At 42.7% G+C, this 23808-nt stretch overlaps 1 protein-coding gene across 3 annotated transcripts; it reads left to right on the forward strand.

Moving 5' to 3' along the window:
- The first annotated feature begins 1181 nt into the window (after positions 1–1181).
- Positions 1182–12840, forward strand: brms1lb (BRMS1 like transcriptional repressor b). 3 transcript variants are annotated; one of them, XR_013901615.1, is made up of 11 exons: positions 1182–1462; positions 1680–1770; positions 2927–3054; positions 3547–3626; positions 3860–3956; positions 5401–5490; positions 5601–5665; positions 5757–5796; positions 6103–6232; positions 6793–6903; positions 6998–7071. XR_013901615.1 is itself a non-coding variant. In XM_026142659.2 (11 exons), exons 1-11 carry the CDS (start codon positions 1327–1329, stop codon positions 12333–12335), a joined length of 975 nt encoding a protein of 324 aa, XP_025998444.2. In that variant the 5' UTR covers positions 1182–1326; the 3' UTR covers positions 12336–12840. The 3 variants fall into 3 exon arrangements, 2 of the variants coding, with proteins under 2 accessions (XP_025998444.2, XP_080145566.1); XM_026142659.2 differs by lacking the exons at positions 6793–6903; positions 6998–7071 and adding exons at positions 8634–8725; positions 12310–12840; XM_080289440.1 differs by having other exon boundaries at positions 1183–1462; positions 6793–7071.
- The last annotated feature ends 10968 nt before the right edge of the window (positions 12841–23808 follow it).

Genomic DNA, 23808 nt, shown 5'->3' on the forward strand with positions numbered 1-23808 from the left:
ATGAGGTATAACATTATGACCACCTGACTAATATTGGTCCCTCTTTAGATGTCACAACAACCCTGACCCACTAAACCTGAAGGTGTGCTGTTGTATCTGGCACCAAGATTTTACCAGCAAATCCTTTAAGCTGTGAGGTGAGGCCTTCATGGATCAGACTTGTTTGTCCATCGCATCCAAACGATGGTCGACTGGATTGAGGTCTGGAGAATTTGAAGGCCAAGTCAACACCTCAAAGTCATTGTTGTGCTCCACAAACCTTTCCTAGATCATTGTTGCTCTGTGGCAGTGCGCTGTTCCTGCTGAAAGAAGCCACAGCCATCAGGGAATACAGTTTCCATGAAACCATGTTAATGGTCTGCAACAATGCTTAGGTAGGTGGTATACGTGTCAGAGTAACATCAACAAGGATGGCAGGACCCAACAAACTGTTGCACGGTGTATTCTGACACTTGCATTAACTGTTTTGGTCATTTGAGTTAGCTCATCTGTTAGATTACAGTCATGAGCGAGCCTTGGCCGCCCATGTGCCTGCTGGTTAACCACTCTCCCTTCCTTGGGCTACTTTAGCCAACTTTCTTCTGGTTGGCTGCCCATCACAAACTGTCTGTATTGGTGCATTCACAGAAGCCTGAAGTCTGGGATTACACAAATACGTCCAGATACACTAAACTTATTATCTGAAAATGTGGCTGTGTAACTATCAGACAGAAAATAGGAAAGAAAAACTAATACAGTAACAGTATAGCTTAGATACTACAAGTAGCATCTAGTTATAGTAAATTGATGGGTTAAAAAAATGACCTCCAAAGATAGAAAATGAAAAGGATACAATTTTTTTAAAGGTATGGATTTTGATCAGCACCAGAGACTGCAGTGCCAGCCTGTCTAAATCAATTAAAGATTTGTAATATTAACAAAAGGTGCTTGTCATGAAATATAAATATAGACGCATTTGTGAGAGTCTCTAAATTGCTGTCAGGAGTTAATGTTTAAGTTAAGTGTACAATAATTAATCTATGGACAAAATAAAGAATTAATCCTCACAACAGACTTGATATAAAGAGACGTTTTGAAAAAAGTTTTTTTTAAAGACTACAAATCCCTGCAAACTTCCGGTCGCAAGCTCGTTCACAGAAGCATTTGATTGGACAAACTCAGTAAAGCGCCTTATGATTGGTTGACGGTGGCCATGTTTGTATTTCCAGCTGGTAGATGCGGGCTAGCTAGCCGGTTAGCTACCGCTGCATTTGGCTCTTTCTTCGGGGTGAAACATTGAAGAAAGGCCGTGCCACCCCGTTAACACCGGCTTATCTGACAGTCGCAATGCCGGTCCACTCGCGGGAGAAGAAAGAAAGCAACCACGAAGAAATGGAGGTGGACTTTCCCGAGCAAGACGGCAGCACCACAGACGAGGAGGATACCGTTAGCTCGTCCGTGTCTGAAGATGGAGACAGCTCGGGTGGGAAAAATAGGCCTTGAACATCAACCGACAGTTAAACTCGTGTTACATACTCGAGTGTAATTTATATGTTTAACAGTGCGCGTGATTTCTCTTAAAAATGGGCTGACAGGTTGCTTGGGTGTGAAGTGCAGTGTGGGGTTGTCATGTGGATGAGGATAAAAAGCAGTTGTGGTGTGGAGGGGTTGTCAAAGCTGTCATGTCTGTATGTGAACAGAGATGGACGATGAAGACTGTGAGAGGAGGAGGATGGAGTGCCTGGATGAGATGACCACACTGGAGAAGCAGTTCACTGACCTGAAGGAACAGTAAGCTCTCTGACATGTTTCACACTGAAAGCAGCTCTGACATCTGGGACTCACACTCTGAGGTGTTTGTCAGATTCACTGGGATATTCCCAGTGACATGGACCGTGGATCTTGGTCCATTTTAGCCAGTATTACTGGTCAATATCATGGATTTGTCTTGTTGCCTTCAGGCAGTTTGTATAAAGTACTGGTTCTGAAATGGTGTTCCAGTATGCTGTGAGGCTGTGAGTCTAGAGGCCTATACTACAAAATAAGTTCAACATACCCACGCAGCCATCTACCAGTTTGCCCCAACATAGAGGTTTGTGGAGCGAGATCTGGAAACTATCCCAGCTGTTACAGGGAGGGGGAGACATGAGCGTAGTGATGCTCAAACACAGCTATAAACACTGCAGACTCGCTCACTATCTGCACACTGAAATCCACACACGATAGTTTGACATAACCTGCTCTGGAGGAGGTTGTAGATTACCATGGCAATGTACCCCGCCATGACCTGACTGGGACTTCTGTGCATGATCTTTGCTGAACCTACGACGTAACCTATACAAGTGGCCGATGTCATTGAAACATGCTTGTGCTAGTGCATTACATGCTATTTACCATGTCCTTTCTCCCCTCCGTCGTCCCCCGCTCTTTGTTGTGGTCGGTTTTTCCAGGGTTAACATATTTGTCCCTCTAGTTTTCCCACTGCTTTTGTCCCACAGCCCTTCTGATAGTAACAGCAATCAGTGCTGAAGGCCAGTTGCAATAGTTGTGGGCTGCCTCAACTGGTCGTGTAGCTCCATTTCTAGAGAGGTGCTACATTTCACACCAGGTTGTGCCATAGATTTCCTGCTGAAGCATAATTCCCCAGTAAGAAGTGAGTCATAACACACCCTCGTAACACTGAAAACCCAAAGGGTGAACCTGGATTTGCATCAATAAGCCCCAAATCTTGCTTCACAGTACAGACCTCCAGTGTGCCTTTGGATTCTGTGTCATTCCTGGGTTATTACTGTCCAGTCCAGGTACTTACTTATGTCATATTTGGAGAGATTTCTACCTGTCATTCACCGGGCCGGGCCATGCCAGTCACATTTATACATCAGTTCTAAAATGGGTTTGACAACAGACATTACAACACAGTTTTAAAATGCAACTATCTGCCGTTCAGGTTGTATAAGGAGCGTTTGAGCCAGGTGGACATCAAGCTCCAGGAGGTCATGGCCGGTTGTGCCCAAGAGTATCTGGAACCTTTAGCCAACCTGCAGGAGAACATGCAGATCAGGACCAAAGTGGCCGGTGAGTCTATAGTTGTCATGGAGACGTATAGGTCTGACTGTGACCTTGACATACAAAGTTTACATTGTAGTTTGTGAACCCAGTTGGATTAACAGTATTTCTGCAAATATTACTTACAAAATAAGGTCTGACCTCCATCTAAGTCACAAGTCCAAGCAAAGATGGTCTGACTGAACAATACTGAATCATGCAGGCTGGAGAAATTAGGTGCATCCCTGAAGTGAACTTGTTTAACAGCAGTAATCTCCATCAGAGCGTTTCTGTAGCTTCTTCTCAGATTTCCACAGATTTCATCTGTGCTTCAAGCACGTGTGTATCGATCTTGATTTATGTGTAGAGATCCTGATCATTTAAAGGGTTCACTATATTTTCTTGGCATTTTAAATGGGAATATAAACTTTGAAATACTATCACCTCCTTTATGTACAACTCTCAGCTACAGAAAAGGATCTTGTCCTTCCTGCAGATTAGATTTGTATGATTTTTTTCCAGGGATCTACAGGGAGCTGTGCTTGGAGTCAGTAAAGAACAAATACGAGTGTGAGATCCAAGCAGCGTGCCAGCACTGGGAGGTGAGAGGCCAAGTTAAAATACATCTTGTTCAAAAACACAGAATTCTTTATCTTTTTTCTTTCTTTTGAAGTTTCAAATACGTCTGTAATTTTAGATTTTTGAGATGTTTTGCTTAATTGTGGAGTAAATTCAACTCAATCCTACTAGTTTAAGCTATTTGACCATTTTTGCTCAGTATTGTTGTGTGTGCGTGTGTGTGTGTGTGTGCGTGTGTGTGTTTTCTGCCTTCTAGAGTGAGAAGTTGCTGCTGTTTGATACTGTGCAGAGTGAGTTGGAGGAAAAGATCAGAAGACTGGAGGAAGACAGGCACAGTATCGACATTACCTCAGGTAGCAACAAGAACATCCTTTTTTATTATTCTGTATTTTTATCAGGTATTTATCCAGAGTTTAGTCAGGAATTACCAAACATTTGTCAGAAGTTGGGTCTATGGTGACCAGAGATGGGCAGTAACGCGTTACCTGTAATCCGATTACTTTTTTCAAGTAATGAGTAACGTAAGGGATTACTATTGCAAAAACAGTAATTAGATTACCGTTACTGCGTTACTAAAACCGTGATTTTATTGCGAGAATGTCTCACGACAGTGACGTAAGCGAGTGCGATGTTAGTGACAGCAGCTGTGTGCAGATCAACAATGGATCATATATCGAGTGCAGAGAGAGTATGAGCGTGCAGCGTTTAAAGCGTGGAAGTACTGACCTTACTTTGAGTTTGATTCCATAAAAAGTGACAAAAACACTAGTGTCCGCTGTGGGTGGGAAGAAAACGTCTAAACTTCCGAGCAAGCACCGAGTAGCTACGACGTAATGGGAAACTCACAGAGAAACTCGCGGATTCTTCCACTGACCGCTGCACACCTGCACCAGGGTAAACCTCCGCCTGCCCCACTCCTGCTTTACAGGTGAAAATAGAGCAACAGGACCGCTGAGTCTTTGACTTTATTTATGTTCTGCTGTGTTTTACTTGCATCTATTTGAAAGACTGAGTGTAAACACAAAAAAAACATTTATTTTATGAGCTGGAATGTGCAGAAAATAGGTTTAAATGTTAAACAAATTTCTTCCAGTCAGAGAATGTTGCAGATAATTAAATTTTTGCTTGATGCATAAAGTTAAAAGATTAAAACTAATAAAACAAGGCAGAAAAAGTAGAATTGGGCTGAAAGATCTATCGCTTTATCACCTATTCAGGTTGTAAATCGTGTTTTTACAAAGTAACTAAGTAATTAATTACTTTTGAAAATAAGTAATCAGTAAAGTAACAGGATTACTTTTTGGGGGACGTAATCAGTAATTAGTTACTCATTATTTTTCAAGTAACTTGACCAACACTGATGGTGACTCACATTTAGGTTGCCTAGCTGTACTATACTGTAAATAAAAGATGGACGGGTACAGCTTTAATTCTGCAATCCTCGTGATGACCTGCGGGGACCCACAGCTGCACTGCTCATCTGATTTATAATCCAAGTAATGACATCGGATGAGTTTATTGTCAGTTAAATCTACACTGTTTCAAAACAGACAACCCCAAAACAGGACTGTTGTTTCACTAGTTTTGCATTCGACCGGGGTCAGTGTCACTGCTCGTAGGTGATCCTACACAGGTGGCCTGAGGGATGGACATTGTCTGGTGGAGCCTTCCTGTTCTTATGAGTATAGATATCCAGCATGATTTTGATCCTTGTTGAAATCTGATGTGTTGTTTTGAGCAGTGTAGAAGGAAGTGGTCAAACGCACAGCTGTTTTCCGCTCTCTCTCCGTTCTGCAGAGTTGTGGAATGATGGATTGCACTCACGGAAGAACAAGAAAAAGGACCCGTTCTGCCCGGTCAAGAAGAAGAAGCCCGTTGTTGTTTCTGATATCCTTCGCTGCTGTTCTGTCCTTGTCTCATTCATCTCCACACACAGACGTGCTGTTAAAACCAATGTTTTGTTTGTTTTTCCTGTTTTTTTCCTCAACTTCTATCACGGCCTTATATTGTTTACATGCTGCAAGACCTGGATATCCTTGAAGACTGGACTGCAATAAGAAAGGTATTCTTCTGAAAGCAGAGTTTGTCACCTGCTGAATGTGTCCAAGCTGTGATTTAACCTTTCAAGTTGTGTCTGTGTCCTCCCCTCACAGGCAATGGCATCACTGGGGCCCCACAGGGTGAAGGTGGATGGTAAGGTTCAAGGTTCTTCAAGGTTCTTTATTATTTGTCACATGCATAGTTATACAAGTATAACACACAGTGAAATGTAGCCTGACACGCTAAGAGTTTCTCCTCGTCCTTGGTTACAGTCGATACCTGGCTGAGTGTGGCGATCGACCCGCACTTACACACGAGGGGTTTTGACTCAGTACTTTGTGCTCAGAGGAGACTCCCTCCTTTTTTAGAAGACTTTTTATTTCTTTTAACCTTACTCTGTCCCCGTCGCTTGTCTTGAAACCTCTCCGTCTCTTCCTCTCTTTCCTGCTCCTTCTCCAGTGCCTGCAGTAAAGCCTGACAGACATCACCACGTGGCACGCTCCGAGGACGGTCGACTTTTCTATGACAACCAGTGGTACTCCAGGGGACAGGCCATCTGTATCAACAGGAAGGACGAGTACCCAACTAGGTGTGTGGGAAGGGGGTTTATTGGAAACAGCTTCTAGTATGAATTCTGAATGTGTGTGCGTCTGCTCGTGACACACTGTGCAAGGCTACGTGACTGAATGGCTCTCTAGTCACATGCTGGGGAGACAATGTGCCTACGAGGCTGAATGTGGCTGCACATTCTGCGTCGCGCCCTGTGTGCCGTCTGGAAAGGATGCGCTGTCAGTTGAAGGCACGCAATGATGCCACATCACCTCCCCCTCGCTTTTACCGCCACCACTGAGTGGCGAAACAAGCAGGTGGCTGTTATGAGCAGTTAGAGCTGTGATATGGCAGCCATGCACACCAGACAATATACCCCAGGGCAGCTGTGGCTACGACTGTAGCTGCCTCCACCAGTGTGTGAATGTGAGAGTGAATGAATAGTGAAATTGTAAAGTGCTTTGGGTGCCTTGAAACGCGCTATATAAATGCAATCCATTATTATAATTATTACAGGTAATGTACTTAAACTTATACAAATACACAGGGGCCAAGTTAAGTATTAAGAACTGTAACAACAAATGCAGCTGTTTTCTGCAGATGTGTTCCAGCACTGTGCTCTTGAACTACCATCTTCAGCAGGCTGAGGACGACAGTGTAGTTGGAGTAGCTCTGACCATGTGATGAGATCCTTCCTGTGGAAGCAGCTCAGTAATGAACCTGAACATCACTTCCTTGTCTGTAGTAGAAACTCATTTGTTTTATGCAGGTGTGAACAAATTCTTCCTGTGTCTGCCTTTCACAGAAAAGGTGCTCAACATATCTGCTGTACTGCAGTCGTAGAGGAAGCTCTTCTAATAAAGGACTGAATGAAACGTTTTACAGAAGGACGATGAAGCAATTTACAAGCAGTTAAACATCTGGTCCTTTTTTAAACCCTTTACCAGGGTTAGAAATGACTAATCTACAGTATATTCCACTTCCAGATCTCATGTAACAGTAGTACAGTAAAAGGATACTGCAACAGTGACAGAAGTACAAGCAGTTTCATCCATGTGTAGAATGAATCGTGTTTCCAGTAATGCTGCAACAAGGAGCCAGTCAGAGCAGCAAATGAGCTGCTGAAATAAAAGCCAGGAGAAGTGCTCACATGACCAACACTGCTAACAACAGACACCTGATATACTTGGACAGCTATTAATTAACTGGTCAAAACATCAGAAGGATAAAATGTTCATGTTGTTATTTAGGTTTTAGTCCTCCTGTGCAGCTCTGGACTCGCAATGATCCAGTTATTTTTGTTCTCCTGCATCAGGGATGACCTGTAGACACCTGAGGCTGGGTGTATGAAATGCTCGTATGTTTGCAGCTCAGATCTGTGAGATCCAAAGTGTGGACACACGGTCTCAGATTTATAAATCTGTGTACACTCTTTGTTATTTTAGATTTAGAACTCATTATTAAACTTATTAAACCACAAATTAGGCCACTACTTATTAAATTGTTCTGCCAGTTTTATGGTCAGTTTTCTTCATTCTTCACTATTATTTGCCAATGATTGGAACACAGAAGTAACCCAATGACAACAAAATAAAAATGTGTTTTTATAACTGTCTTTAGGAAACTATGGCCATTCAGTGGAATATATGAAATGGTTTGTTGCTGTTTTTCAATTAAGCTCATCTACTCGCTCCTGCTCATCCTAGTTTCAACCCGTCTGTCCACTTGATTGTATAATGTCTGTATTAGAGCAGTGTTTTTTGGTGTTAGTGTTTTTTCTCTGCTTATAGAAAGTGTGCAAGCTAACGGCTCAGGGAGAGTAAGTGAGGTCACTTCTGCACTATAGACTGTATTTAAAAGATGGAGCGCTACCACGATGCCTCCAACAGTTTAGATACTTTCACTGTGCAGCAGGGTTTAGGTGTGCGAAGACGTCTGGAGCAATTTCCTTTGGACAGATGAGACCAAAGTGGAGATGTTTGACCGTAATGCACAGGTCCAACATATCAGCACAAATGCCTCATACCAAACGCACAGTGGTGGAGGTGTGATGGAAGGAATCAGTTTGCCCAGTCACAAGTCCAGAGATTATATCAAAGTGATTGATATGCTGTGGCGGGATATTTAGGACAGCTGTGCATAAACGAATGGCCACGAGGCTCTGTTGTAAAGACGAGGGCCAAAAACCCTGAACGACAATGTGAAACACTGATAAACTAATCAAGAACATGTTTAGGACGCATCTATTAAATCTTTATTGTTTTCTAACCAGAAGCCTGCTGAGCATTACAGAGCAGGTTTGACTTTGGCTTCCTGCTTAGTAGCTGCGTCCTCCTGTGTGTTTGCACACAGTCATCACACACGTCTTTGGCATCTGAGAGGACTGGGGGGCGATTGTTCACTGACGTTGTTGTTGTTGTTGTTTTTTGTGTGTCATGCAGTGCCATCATCACCACCATCAACAATGATGAGGTGTGGTTCAAACGACTGGATGGTACCAAGTCAAAGCTGTACATCTCCCAGCTGCAGAAAGGCAAATACACAATCAAACACTCGTAAATGAAAAACACGGCCACATACAAAAACCATCATCTCTGCTGCGTTTGTCTTTCTCAGTGTCCTTTTCCATGTGGTATTTTTGTACATTTTACTACTACTGCAACACACATACACATCTCATTTCACTCCCTCTGTGCACAAGTTGCAAATACATAAACTGACCCTTCTGCTATAAGGAGACGATCTTCTCTGTAAATATGTATATGTATCTTATCGACAAGGTCACAAAGTGTCATTTTCTCTGGAACGGAGATCAATGCAAAGTGCTGCTAAACAGAAAGGTGAAGAACCAGAGCATTAGCAAACTGTGAACCACAGAGCTCAGTCGCGTGCCTTTCTGAGACTAGACAATGCCTCGGCTGATGGAGGGGTTTTGGGGGGGGGGACAGAAAGTCCTGAACAATATCAACGCAGTGAAGCCATACTCTGTACTGGGTTAGCACCAGGAGCGGGAGAAAAGAAGCGGGTCAGCGAATGTGTGAGTGAGAAACACTAACGCCATCAGCAGTGTGTTTGATTTGCCTCTCCAGACGCACCAGTTACACTTGAATTTCATGCTCGTACAGAGCCTGATAGATCTGTATTGGGATCCCCAGGGACCCCAGACCAACTTTAATTTAGTTTAAAAAGTGTAACAGAATCAATATTATGTGAGTAGTTATATTATGAACACCATGAGATTAAAGCACCCCAGAGGATTTATTGAAGGGCACTGTACTAAACAAACTCTTGGTCTTTTAGGATTATCTTTTTTTCCAGCACTACATTTTATTTAACTCCAAAGTAGGGCTGCCACAAACGATTATTTTGATAGTCGACTAGTCACCGATTATTTTTGCGATTAGTCACTAATCAGATCATCATCCATTGGATGTAAAACGTACAGCTTATTGCACCAGCAGCATCTGCTCTTATATAACTATCATTAGCTTACAGCTTTAAGTGTTTCAGGTCTGTGCTAACTAAAAATAAAGACAAGATGATAGTTTATTAAATTTTAATGACATTTGCAGATTGTTTCGGTGAAGTTTAATAAACTCCTTGCTATCTAAAATATAACAGGACACCGGAGTAAATTCTCGAGCATCTCACACTTCTGATAATCAGCTGTCTGCTTGATGTTTATTCAGCTGTGTAAAAACTATAACTTTAATCTCAGCCAAACCGATTTACTCAGGAACAAATAAAATATTAAAAAAAAGCCAAACAATAACATTTTTAAGTTATCTAAGTGACTTATATATCATGTTTAACCTGAGTAGTGAAAGACGGCGGTGGGTTTGAAAACGATTTACCGGGAGTCCGGTGTTCTCACGGCTCTAGTTAGCCTAGCCCCCGGCTAGCTATCGAGCTAGTGGGTAACAGACGTCTCCGAAAACGTCGGAGCGCTTTTGAAAATATGCGGTGTCCTGATAAACTGAGCAGATATTTGAGGTTTACACAGCTACATTCCCGCCTGAAAATATGTTAAACGTTTATTTTGTGATCCAGAAAGAATAATAAGAGTAATATTAAAACTAACTAGCTGCCGCCATTGTTGGAAACTGAGCTGGGCTGCGCTATGAATTCTGGGACACAGCTTCTTCTTCTTCTTCTGGGTTTAATGGCAGCTGGCATCCTTGTACATGCAGTGCTGCCATCTTCTGTTTCAGTCCGTTATTACACTCTTAAATCCTGCTACTTATTCCTGCGTCTTTTGGGATCTTACAAAGCTTCAAACGACGCGTCGACTATTAAATCAGTCGTCGACGATTTTGATAGTCGACGTAATCGTGGCAGCCCTACTCCAAACCGATCAGCAAGGCAAACACGACAGTTTAAATTTACGACAAAGAGAGCTGCCCTGTACATACAGACGTCTGTGTGGTTTGTGATTCTTCTGTCTGCCTCCTGTCATGTTGCCATTTCTCTGACAGTGCCTCAAACTTCCAGACTTTAGGTTTAAAAAAGAAAAGAAAGAAACCTCCACCTCCCAGGTTCGAGCTGCTTTTTTATGTGCTGGTGGAGTCACAAAAGACTCAAATCTGTAAATCGTTCCATTTCATGCAGTTTTTATGTTGTGTTCCCCGTCCTCCCTTCTTGTCCTTCATGTCACCCCTCTGTCCTTATTCCACTGTCTTCTTCTTTGCTGTAAGTAAAAAACAAAAAACAGTTTGTCAGCATTGATGTATTTGATGTGATTTTGGTTTTCTTTTTTATGCGTGTGTACGATCCATCCAATCAGACGTCCCTTCATACGTGTAAATTAGGTTCGATTAACTGAAGGAGATCCTGCTTTGCATTGCGTTTACCGTGCTCTTTGTTTTTTATCTTTGCAAACATGTTTTTAAATGATGACTTGCCAACAGTATTGTAAAGAGAGGTGCTTGCAACATTCATAAAAGATGAAAAAAAGTATGCGTAGTCCTGGCGCATCAGCGTACATGTTTTTCATTTGTTTGTTTTTAACCTTTTTATGCATCACGGTTCTTTTTTTCACATCACAGCTAAAAAGAAAAATAAATAAAAATGTGATATTGTGCCAATGCATGTACAACTGATTAAAGACTTTGTGTCATTTGATTTGAAGAGTCTAATCTGCACATTCACATCACCGTGGCCTGACCTTCATATGCTAGTGTTAGCTTCACTGTTCTTTCTATACTTTTAAAGAAGAAGGAAAAGGAAAGCGTCTGTGCTTTGAAGTGATTACAGTATCACTGTGCACTGCTCAGCTTGAGTCAAGCTAACTTCTTTTGATTTTGCAGCTTTAGATGAAAAAAGAAAAATTTGAGCTTTGCATAGAACTGTTATATCCTATTAGATTTGGCCTAGCATGCACAAAAAGCCCAGATACAATCTTACATAATACGCCACTGAACAAAGAGAGAAAGTCCCTGACGGTGCTCAACCCAAAGTGACCTCTGAGGTGCGGCGAGCCAGGCTACGCTCCTCTGTGATGGAGGGAAAAAAGTAACGTAATTTGAAGGTATTTGCTGATCTAGTGTTGTTGGATAATGGCTCTTTGCTCTGCTGTGCTGTTCAAACTCTCAGTCATGTGTTTCTGCCAGAGGGCCAATCACTAGATTAACACCACATTCTGATATTGATTGAGAATTGGCGCTGATGTACCACTTACCACATACAAGAAACCACTGCAGCCTCTGATTGATCTATCGGGAGTATTGATCAGATGCAGCAGTGCAGCCTGGAATTCAAAGGTACCATTGTAAATCAATATTTACCATATTTTCTATGGCATATATGCACCAATCGGGTATAACATTATGACCACTGGCACATCTGAATAAGACTGGGATATATTTGGAAGCAAGTGAACATTTTATTTCAAAGTTCATGTGCTTAGAAGCAGGAAAAATGGACAAGCATAAGGATTTGAGTGAGTTCAGATAGATGACTGGGTCAGAGCATCTCCGAAGCTGCTGGAAAAATAAATGCTGGCTTTGATCGAAGGGTGTCAGAATCATCACAGTTTGTATGCTGCAGACCAGTCAGGGTGCCCATGCTGACTCATGCTGGTCTGGTCTGATGAATCACGTTTTCTTTTATATCATGCAGATAGCCGGGTGCATGTGCGTCACTAACCTGAGGAACACCTGGCAGCACTATGGGAAGAAAACAAGCCAGCAGAGGCAGTGTGATGTTTGGGGCAATGTTCTGCTGGAAACCTTGGGTCCTGCCATCCATGTGGATGTTACTTTGACACGTACCACCTACCTAAGCATTGTTGTAGACCATGTGTACTCTTTCATGGAAACCCTGCCAGCACAACAAGTTTGAGGTGTTGACTTTGCTTCCAAATTGCCTCGATCTAAATCCAATCCAATCAATCATTTGTAGGATATGCTGGACAAACAAGTCTGGTCCTTACAGCTCACAGGACTTAAGGATCTGTTGCTAACATCTTGGTGCAGATATCACAGCACACCTTCAGGGATGGTGGAGTCCATGCCCCAAAGGGTCTGTTTTTGCAGCAAAAGGGGACGAAGAGAATATTAAGAGGGTTGTCATAATGTTGTGCGTGATTGGTGTATATGCTCTTACAATCCTGAATACTCACATTAAACATGCCCTAAGATTCAAATAAGATCAGAGTAAACACTCAGTTTCAGGGTTTTTTTTCCTCATGGCTCTGTGTGGTGTCACTGAAACAAGCCCCACCCATCTATTGGACAAGAAGAAGAAGAAGTAGCGTTGAAGAGACGGCAAACAGAGCGGTAACGGCTTGTTTCAGATGAAGCTGCACTGGAGCTGCACGAAGGCCCAGTCCAAGATGAATAAGGCACGATGTTGAACTCCGACTTATACACAGCTGTTCTTCAGTCTGATGGTAAAAATGTGGAAATGGCGAATAAGAGGTTGTAAGAAAATGACTGCTATGGTCATACCAGGTCAACATCATGAAGTTTAGAAAATCCCACAGTTCGAACTGCCACACGTTGTGTCCTTTGTCTGACCAGAAGGTGTCAGTAGTGTTCCACAATAGAGGAAGCATCATCTGCACTAGATGGGAGGAGGGAGGTGGCCTGTTAATCTGGGGCACCCTGCTGCTGAAGCCTTCCAGCTGATGAGAGGGAGAGGAGGGATGAAGGCACAGTTTGATCACAGCTCGCTGGCCACGTCTGCTACCGCAACAGAGAGAAAGGGAGAGGAAAATCCCCATCACCGCGTCAAAGGCAGAAACAGCAGCAAGCACGGTGCTGTCTGTCTCTGCACAAGCCGTGCAGCACTCTCTCTAGAGCTTTCTTTGAATCTGCTTTACGTCTTCTTGTCAATGTGCACATGAAAGCATGCATGAATGTGGTCAGGGAAGGATGGATGCTGTTAGCTTCACACACGACTGGAAGAAGAAAAACGAGGGGTTTCTAGTGTCTTGATTGTGTTTGTATAAGTGCTTGTTGAATCCTGCGGTCGGTCCTGAGGTTCTGGATGGTTCTGGGGAGCCGCCTCCATGACGAGTCAGGTCCCGACAGACGAGAGAGGTTGGGCCATCTTCAGCTCCATCTATACTTAATGAGTAACCAGAACTGCGGGGTCATTGGGACGTGTTTACTGCAACACTGGGGCTAATTAGACCGTGAAAGTGTCACAGTGTGCTAAATTACTTATATCCCTGCCCCTTTGTGTGATGTATGTGCTCCATGTGTTTTCAGGAGAGCAACGCTGTGCATTGTGCATCTCTGCGCATGCATGCATGTGCTGTGTGCCGAGCCTGTGTGTGGGCGCGCGGCTTTGTTAGCGATTGTGTAAGAGAATGTTAAATGCACGCGTCCATAAGTTACCATCAAAGGCATAAAGCATCACCTGCATAGATGTGGAGGGAGACAGAGAGTGAGGTGGATTCAAACGGACAGGGCTGCAGCACGCATCCTGCGCTCCACACGAGCCTGGCTAATGCTGGCAGTGGGCAAGGATTCACCATCAGCGCCCAGTTTATCTCTGTTTCTCTATCTTGTCGTTCAGTCGTGGAAGCAAATCTGAATGACCTTATGTGCTGTTACAGATTTTTTTCCCTTGATGCCGTACTAACTAAAAGATCAATCTCTGTAAATGTTTGATGGTGACCGCCACATGCTCAAAACAGTGGGATGACAACAGGAAGTAATCAAGCGTCTTTACCCTCAGTACAACTACTACTACTGTAGGGAGCTCAGGAAGTAGAGGAGGTCATCTACTAATTGGAAAGTTGATGGTTCGGCCTCTGACTGCTCCAGTCTACATTGGTGAGATATTGAACCCCATTCAGTAGAAAAGCATTATGTAAGAAGGAATCCATTACAAGTCTCTCTATTTTCTACATTTTTGCTTTTTGAAAAGTGAACTATAAAAAACACTCGAGGATGAGGCTGGTGGATGAAAAATGTCAGACTCATGCTGTCTAAAACCCAGCAGCACATCGTGAAGGACAAAAAGAGCATTAGTCAACTTTAATTGGCCCAGGGTTGGCTGGAAGAGGAAAATAATGTCAAGTCCCCTCGAGATTACCCAAAGGTCTATTTTATGAGGCAGTTGTGCTTCACGTGATGTTTGCTAGCTTTGCTTGTAGGCTTACTTCCTACCCATGGGAACAATCTGTGATGGCTCTGAAGTCTCAACCAGCACTTATATCAGCTGCCATCAAGCCCTACAAAGCACAAACATGGTTTTTACACGATTTACCTGCTCATTTAATGAACCAGTGTTTGTAATGAGGAACACGGAGCTCCACGCTCCAAGACTTAACGTGAACAAACAAGCCTAACTGGGTCTTATCCAGTATCCTGGCATCTTCAGCCTGTCCCTAACATGGTGTGTAAACACTATTTGCTGGATGAAGCAGCGAGGATGAGAAGATGGGTTACCATTTAAGCAGTATTTGAGATCAAATGAGTTGTAGCATGAAAGGTTTCCAGAACTTCTTCCTAGATGACAGGCTGTGGTGAAGGTCGGAGCCGTCACTGAGTCCCAAGCTTCTCTTGCTGATCTCAAATCAGCTAGACATGATCCATGACAGCAGTGATATAGCCAGGTCTTCATCGGTGTCCTGCTCTGACAGATTCACTGTCACCTCGGGGTCATCTAACCTTAGGAATAGACATGTTTGCTGAGCTGTGGACACCTCCATACTAGGTTGAGGCACACAGATGGGGGCCTCACAGATGAAGGGCAAGAGTGCCCTTCATCTGAGACTCCGACATAAACAGGATGCATCGTGACCCCAGCAGTGGAGGGAAAGAAATAGTGTTTGCCTCTTTAACAGGCAAAACAGCCAGGCTTTCAGAGGCAGTGTGAACAGAGGGAGCTGGCCCAATCTGCTCTGTTCTCCCTTTCCTGTCTGTCACAGGAAAGGGAGAACTTAATCTACTATTAAGGTGTATGCATCACTGATCTGTTCTTGTCATGAGGGGTTTGGGGAGAGTTTATTTTTAGCCACCCTCTACTGAATTTGACTAAAGCATACTACATCCTGTGGTTCACTCCTCTGCCCCTCAGTAGAAATTGCCAGTTTTTACCCATTGGGAGGGTACCTCTGAAGCCGTTATCCATCAAACTTTGACAATAGCTAATAGGGTGAATAATTCATGCGTCGTTTTGTGCTACCCAAACTGCATCCTTGTTGAGATGTCTTGGGGAGGTGCTGCCAGAATCTGCTCTCTTGGCCGAGAAATAGTAAAAGGTTGTTTAGGTGCACAGCGGCTCAGTTTCAGTGCTTTTCCTCTGCAGTTCTACGGGGGACAGAGAAATGGAAAAATAGTAGCAGACCTTTCTCCATGTTGCAGAGTTACTAGTAGAAACCTCAGGTGCTACCAGTGGCTGTCCAATGGGAACCTCGGGCTGCAGTGTTTGCTGTGTAGGTTTAACAAAGGAGTGCGGCGGCAACAGGTTCTCTCAGTGAAACATCTGTTCAGGACATCTGTAAGTTTGTGATTAAGGAGACTTAGCACAAATTTCCTCTAACCAGGCCGCCTACAGCAGTTACAAAAAAACAGTATCATGCACTGGTGCACCATTTTCATTTAGACTGCATCCTGTTGGATTATGCCCAAAGGTGAATGTACTTGGAAAAATTTCCTCTATGCAAATCTTAAACGTACAGATGCATGAGAACAAGTGACAAAGCTTTTGGAGCTCACAGAGTTCACAGCTGTAAATGGTCAGTTTAGCTGGCTAACACTGGTGTATTTCCAGTGCTCGATGAGTGTACGCAACCTGTTTGTGGATTTTGGTGGCATTCCTCATTGACCCTTTTCTACCTAAAAATAAGTACCTCAGCCTCCTTTGAGACTCTGCTCTTGTTCTGTGAGAGCGCAGAGATAATTCATTTCCAAAGTTATACCTCCTTCCGACTCGATAGCTCAAAACTGAGGAGCTCCAACAAGCTCCCGGGCTCGTAAGTGTCAGGTTTATTTAGCTGACCAGACGAGGTGGCAGTATCACCTTTCAAATCCACACCCGCTGTCTGTCCTCAGACACCATACAGTATCTCCTCATTATGTCAGGTCTGATATGCAAAGTAGCCTCGGGAACTACTGTAGCATGGCAGTGGCAGACAGGGATAGGGTGTTTGTCTTTGTGTGTGTGCGCACATTAGAGAGGATGTGTGTGTTTGTCCTTCTATGTTTGTATTTTTGTGTTTTGAAGGTTTCCCAGCTGGTGGCAGGACTGTAGCAAAGATTTTACATGGAGAGGCTATCGGGTTGTCGTCATTGGCTCAGACAGATAAAACACACACGTCTTATCCTCCTCTCGGAGACTCGGCCTTAATATGAAAATGTAGTCAAATGGCCAACTGGCATCAGCAGCTGGAGGCTACATAGACTTGGAACAGGCAGCTTTGCTGCATACAGCCTTCCTTTCTTTCACATACGTTTCCTGTAAGGCACACTTGTGCAAATGTAAAGTGGTGTGAAAAAGTGTTTGCCCCCTTCCTGATTTCCTAGCGTTTCGCGTATTTGTCATGCTTACATGTTTTAGATCATCAAACAGAGCCATTATACACAAATGGAGAAAACTTTTGTGTATAACTGGTGAAGCTTCCCAGGAGAGACCGGCCTACCAAAATTACTCCAAGAGCACATCGTCAACACATCCAGGACGTCACAGAAGAATCCAGAACGAGATTAAAGAACCACAGGCTTCACGTGTCTCAGTTAAGGTCAGAGTTCATGATTCAACAATGAGAAAGAAACTGGGCAAAAATCGCCTCCATGGGAGAGTTTGAGGAGAAAGCCCCTGCTGACCAAAAAGAACACAGAGGCTCATCTCACATTTGCCAAACAACGTATCGATAATCCCCAAGACTTTTGGGAAAATACTCTGTGGACTGACGAGACAAAAGCTGAACTTTTTGGACAGTTTGAGTCCTGTTACGTCTGGAAAAAAACTAACACAGCATTTCAGAAAAGGAACATCATACCGACAATAAAATATGGTGGTGTTAGTGTGTTGGGCTGGGGCTACTTGTTGCCTCAGTACCTGGAAGACATGCTGTGGTAAATGGAACCATGAATTCTGCCGTCTACCAAAACATCCTGAAGGAGAGTGTCCGACCATCTCAAGCTGAGGCGCACTTGCGTTCTGCAGAAGGATAATGATCCACAACACACATAAAGACTTTGGAGTGGCCTAGCCAAAATCCTGATCTGAATCTGATTGAGATGCTGTGGCATGACCTCACAAAGGCAGTTCCTGCTTAAAAACCCTCCAAAGTGGCTGAATTACAACAACTCTGCAAAGATGAGCGGGGCAAAATTCTTTCAGGGCAACATTGACTCATTGCCAGTTATCGCATACCCGTGACTGCAGTTTGTGTGTGTGTGTGTATATATATATATCTATGTATATATATGTATATATAGATATATGTATATATATGTGTACATTTGGCCTAAAAGTGCACATGAACTTCTTTACCGCCTGCATGTTTGTGCATGTATAGTTTTAATGTTTTATTTGGGAACAGAATGGTGTGTATGTGTAAGTTTGGTGATGGAGTTTTTATTATGAATGAATGATGAATTTTTATGAATTATTATGTCTATTTTTTTATGTTTAAGGACAACAGATGGAAATTAGCCTTTGGCTATAATCTGGCATGTTTACATTCATGTAATTTTTTTTTTACATTTATGTTCATTAACATGCACTGTCCTAAATAAATAAATAAATATCTCAGTGTGTATGTTTGTGCTGGACACAGGATCAGTGGAGTGAGAAACAGAAAGCTCACCCAGCCATTTGGCTGCAGTCCTAATTGGCTGCGTGCTGTTGACAGGATGCTGACGGAGCACATCGCTTAGACAGGTACTCTTTTTCCTCTCTGTTTCATCTTTTGTGTTTTTGTAAAGATCTCCTCAGAGGACTTTCCTGCTTTACTCATTTTAAGCTTAAAAACACTGAAGTGGTGCCCTTTGACAAGTCACAAAGCTCGTTTTTCCTTTGTTTCTGTTGTTCTGATAGAGAAAATGGGAATGTGGAACCTGGAGTTAGTCCAGCCTTAATGAGACTATTCTGTGCTGCTTGTCGGGCCTTGTGGTTTACTGTTTGGTGACCTGGTTGGCCTTTGAGTGTCTGCATATATGTATGTGTATATACAGGGATTCCTTTTTATGTTTAGCATGAGCAGGCAAAGGTATACATGCATATCGATGCCGGTGCAAATGGCTAATCGACTTTGCACTTTAAAATATAGGAAAACATTTTCCCATCCCAACATCCTGAGCTCACATATGAGTACCACTCATCATAATGGCATACTTGACTCTAAAGAACACACATGCCCACAAGAGAGCTTTTGATAGACGGCAAAGACCACAGTGAGAACGGAAGAAAGGGAGGGGATATAAGCAACATCTTAAATGAAGCATGTCAAAAGACGGGACAGCTCGCCGCCTCGGGATGCTTTTACCCAACACTTTATTTTGATGGGTCACAATGCTCGCATATAAGGCACTTCTTTCTCACTCTGCCTGTCATTCATGAATACCTTTACTGAGTCTGAGACCCCTTAAGGTTTCTGTGCACGCTGTGTACATTTTGCGTAAGGTTATGTCACGCACTGTATTCACTTCAGAGGTGTAACAGTGCATTCAGTCAGGTATGTTCAGAAAGAATAACTCGGCATCATCGTATCTGTCAGTCAAGACTCAAGAATAAAGGAGATGTGCTTTTTGCCGTCAGGGCGTCGTAGTTCTGAAACATCAGCTACGTCAGGATCACCCTGTATTATTTTTCCTAGCTATTTCCTGCTCTTACATTTTTTGCAGTGTTGGGATTTTTTGTTGTTTTGGGGGTGTTTTGTGCACAAAGTGATAGTTCACCATTTTTGTGGTAAAACAGGCTCAAGTCCTTTCAGACCTCCTTTCCACTAACCTGAAAGTCAAAAATTAAAAAAAAGTCAGCAGATAGGCCTGCACAAGAATTTGCACTCTCACTCTCAGACATTTCTAAAAGCACATTTTTCCCATGTTCGCTACGCTGCACACCTGCACATCCCTTTTAAAATCTCTGTAAAATACAATGAAGGCAATCTGTGACCAGTGTTGCCAACTTAGCGACTTTGTCGCTATATTTAGCGAGTTTTCAGACCCCTTAGCGACTTTTTCTCTAAAGAAAGTCGCTAAAAGAAGACGTGAAAGCGCGTATCGCTTTTACTCTCAACAAGCAGCGGGTGCTGTAACGCAGTCAGTTCTTCTTTTACTCTTATGCTGTTTTGTGGATCACAAGGTTTAAAACTACTTATAAACACACACTCTCACACACAAAGTAACTCCACCAGAGTGCCTATTTCGGGTCACTTGCCAGTCCAAGCCCAGGTAAAGGTGCAGGGTTGGAATTGTGACATTAAAAAAAACAATAATTGCTAAAAGAAATTTAATTTGTAGTTCTAAATAAACTCTAACTGCATTTAGGACATTTTTTACTCACTTTATGTCTCTTCCACGATGTTATTTCTCTCTCCAACAACATAGGTTACAATTAGATTAGCATGACCAATTATGCAATTTAGGCAATGATGTCATTTAGCGACTTCTAGCGACTTTTAGGACAACCAATAGCGATTTTCCTTACTGAGGAGTTGGCAACACTGTCTGTGACATTTCAACTCAATGACCACTAATGAAAGTTTGCTTGCTGCTTCCAGCTGTTTCCAGAAGTCTTTCCTTGAAGTTTCCTGCAGCATCAGGCAGCAGCTTAAACACTTCCAGTATACAAAGGTGCAGTTTATCTCAACAATGCCGAGCATTCTGCCAAGAGCAGAGTGCAGGTTTTCTGGAAACAGTGTTGGAGTTCGGCTCTGTGAGAATCAGCCGAAAGGTGAAGTGTCAGGAACTGTGTGTAGATCAATATGTGTGGTCAGGTGGAGTTTGCCTGTGTGGATTTTCTCCACAGAGAAACACAAAACATCATTATTACCGTAGAGCTTATGCTTTTGGTAGCGTTTGCGTGTATGCGTGTCGTCGTTCTGTCTATAAACACGGAGGGGGGGGGGGGGGGGGGGGGGTGTCGAGTGGGGTCATTTTAACAATCCATTAAACTTTGGCTTACATCCACCAAGGCCTTCAAAGTCAACTTTCAATTGGTTGAAAATTGACAAAAAGCCTTATAACTTAGAAACTCACTAACTTAGCACCCTATATAGATTTTAAATATCGTGTCACATGTGACCTCTTCTTCAAGGTCAAATAAGATCAAACTTTTATAAAATGGTTTTTACTGTGCCACATGCAGAAATGTGCCGGGGGTTTTTTGTTTTTGTCATATTGTTTTTTTCCTGCATATTTTACAGATGTTTCACGTGATTTGTAGCAGGTTTGATGCCAAAGACAAGGAAATACAGCAGCTATAGTAAATCTATGCTCAGTCAAGAAGACGACTGGCGTATAATGAAAAAAGGACTTTCACTGCTTTTAAATAACGTTTTGTCATGATCATAATCAACATTGTGGCGTATGGCCTCAGAATTATTGTTAATTGCGTACTTCTTTCAGGGAATGCTCTAGAAAAAGCCGGAGACTAATGTGTAAGGCCCGTGGGAGCGTCTGCTTTGAGAGGAGCTGAAGCGTTCTTAATTCCCTTAAACTGGAGGGAGAGTTTAAAAGGTGAAACTGCTGTTTGGCTGAGTGCAGGAAGGAAGGCAGACAAATTTCAGAGCCATCAGGGGATGACCCCGCATTTTAAAGCACAGTCTCTTCTGTGTGTTACGCCCTTTGACTACGATGACCTGGATGACTGAGAACCTTCACAGACATTTTTCTGTTCCTAACCATTTACTGACTCAGCAAACAGCAGTAATAACAGAGCAGCTCACAGATTGAGAGGTTTAATTTTTGAGTCTTTATTTTTCCTGCTTCAGATGAGTCACTGACTGACAGGATGACTTGGAGACAAAATGGCTTAGAGGACACAGGATGGTCCAAAGTTCAGTACACTCAGAGTGCTGAGAGCACACCTCCTGTTACTAAATATAGCTTTTTAAAATATTCAGAGGATGTTCCAATTTTAATAAAGCTCTGTCACCAGAACTGTTCAAACCAAGTGAGCTAATAACATGTGACATCTGTGATCCCTTGTGTTTTTCCCCATTTGAGAGCAGCGTTTTTGTGATTTTCAAATACATTTGTACCCGTCCTCAGTGTGCCATCTTCCCATATTACTACAATATATATTGTAGTAAGCTAATGACGTTAAATATGTGAGTTTATAATGTCTTCCTTACACTGGAATTCTGGGAAGACATTTGGGGTTTACCACAAGTGCATTAACAAAGGCTGGTGCCAAAGAGGGTATTACTGTGTTTTTCTCCCCTAAGGGAAATTATTATCATTCTACAAAAACATGTGGCCTACATGTGACTACAGATATGCAGTGGAGGACAGCAATGGCTTGTGATCACACTGCTTATGTTAGAATCTGCCATTTTTGCATATTTCCTAGAGGCTGTGGCCTCAGTTGCCCTTACTCTGGTCACTGTTTGTGGCTGGGCTTTTATATAAGACCATACTTGTGATTTTATTATCTGACATTAACAGATAGATTGTCCGCTGAGAAACCCCACATATTGAAATTTGAGTCCCAATAACAAGAGGAGGAACTGTAATATTTTACACGGTGGCTCAGAAATCAAACAGTGGGTGATGGAATGATGAAGTCAGTCAGAGAGATCCACAACTTTAGTCCAACACGAAATATCGTGAGTTTAGTTTCCAGCGTATTACTTTGTTAATACGTTGTGTCCAGAATTCGCTACTTTCAATACTCTTGTATTTTCCCTGTTTGCACAGTGCTGTGCATAAATGTGTGTTCTGCTAGGAACATTGGAAATAGGTGCAGTGATTTGTTGAAACTTGCACTTATGTGGAAATACAGAATATAATGCAAAAATATTTTGCATATATGTGATAAGTTTGAACGTCGATGTATGGGATGACCGCCTTTATTATCCAGGTAGATTTGCATGACATTAGCAGTGTGTTTGGGATGATTGTCAAGCCGCACAATGAAGCTGTTACCAATCAGACATTTTCCAGATGGTATTGCATGGTGGATCAAATCTGACTATAATTTTCCGTGTTTATATTTCCATCAATTTTAGCTAAATCCCCAACACGACCGACTGAAATGCAGCCCCAAACAATGACATAGCCTCCACCTTTACCTCGACCACAACCTTCTCCCCAGTTTCTTTCCTTAACTATGGTTTCTTCACAGCCATCCTTCCACTGAGACCATTTCTGATGATAGATCAAATGAAGGACCAGATGCTTCTCTCGGGTCTTCTGTTAGGTCTTTCCTGAATTTTTCCTGTTTCTTAAGAAAGTAACTTTTTACTGTTTGTCAGCTCTTGATAGCTTTTTCTTCTTTTGTCCAGTTTCCTCAACTTTTTTTAAGGATATACTGCACGCCATTCCAAAATATGCTAGCTGTTCCACTAAAGGTTCTGTGGGAGTCACCTCGCTGATGCAAAAATACACTTTTATGCCTGTCAAACTGTGTTGTTTATGGCATTTTCCATCAATTTAACACTAGGAAGGCCCAGAGCCCAGCCATTTGGCTTTTCTACCTTTAAAACCCGGAGAGCAGCCAAATGGCTGGTAGGCTTTTAGCTAAGCTTTAGCTTCAGGCAAGTGGAAGCTAAATTGGCTAGTCATTCATATGTAAATTGGGTTGTTACCTGGGAATTCTGGAGGGAGGGGAGTGGGGGTGTGTGGATGAGGGGGTGGGGGAGCTGCTAAAAGCGGTGAGCTTCCTTTTGTTTCATCTTGATGCATTCTCAATCATCCAGGGAAACAAATCTCCAAAAGTCACCAACTTGGAGTGTTTCAGTTTGCCATCTTAGGGAGAAATCAACACACATGGGTGTATGTCCTTTGTTGCTGAGATTTATTGATAAAAACAGTACAAAAAATCAACCATTTGTACACATTTTTACAAATAATTATAAAAAGTGAGTGAGTACATTTCAACATTTTCAGCAATCACTCACAATCCTGGCACTGCCATGGTATCTGTAGTCTGCATTTACCACATGTGTATCTGTTGCAGTGAACACATCGCACAGTGGCATGATTGTTCTTG

The sequence above is a fragment of the Astatotilapia calliptera genome, chromosome 15, assembly GCF_964374335.1.
Source record: "Astatotilapia calliptera chromosome 15, fAstCal68.1, whole genome shotgun sequence".
NCBI classification, from domain to species: Eukaryota; Metazoa; Chordata; class Actinopteri; order Cichliformes; family Cichlidae; genus Astatotilapia; species Astatotilapia calliptera.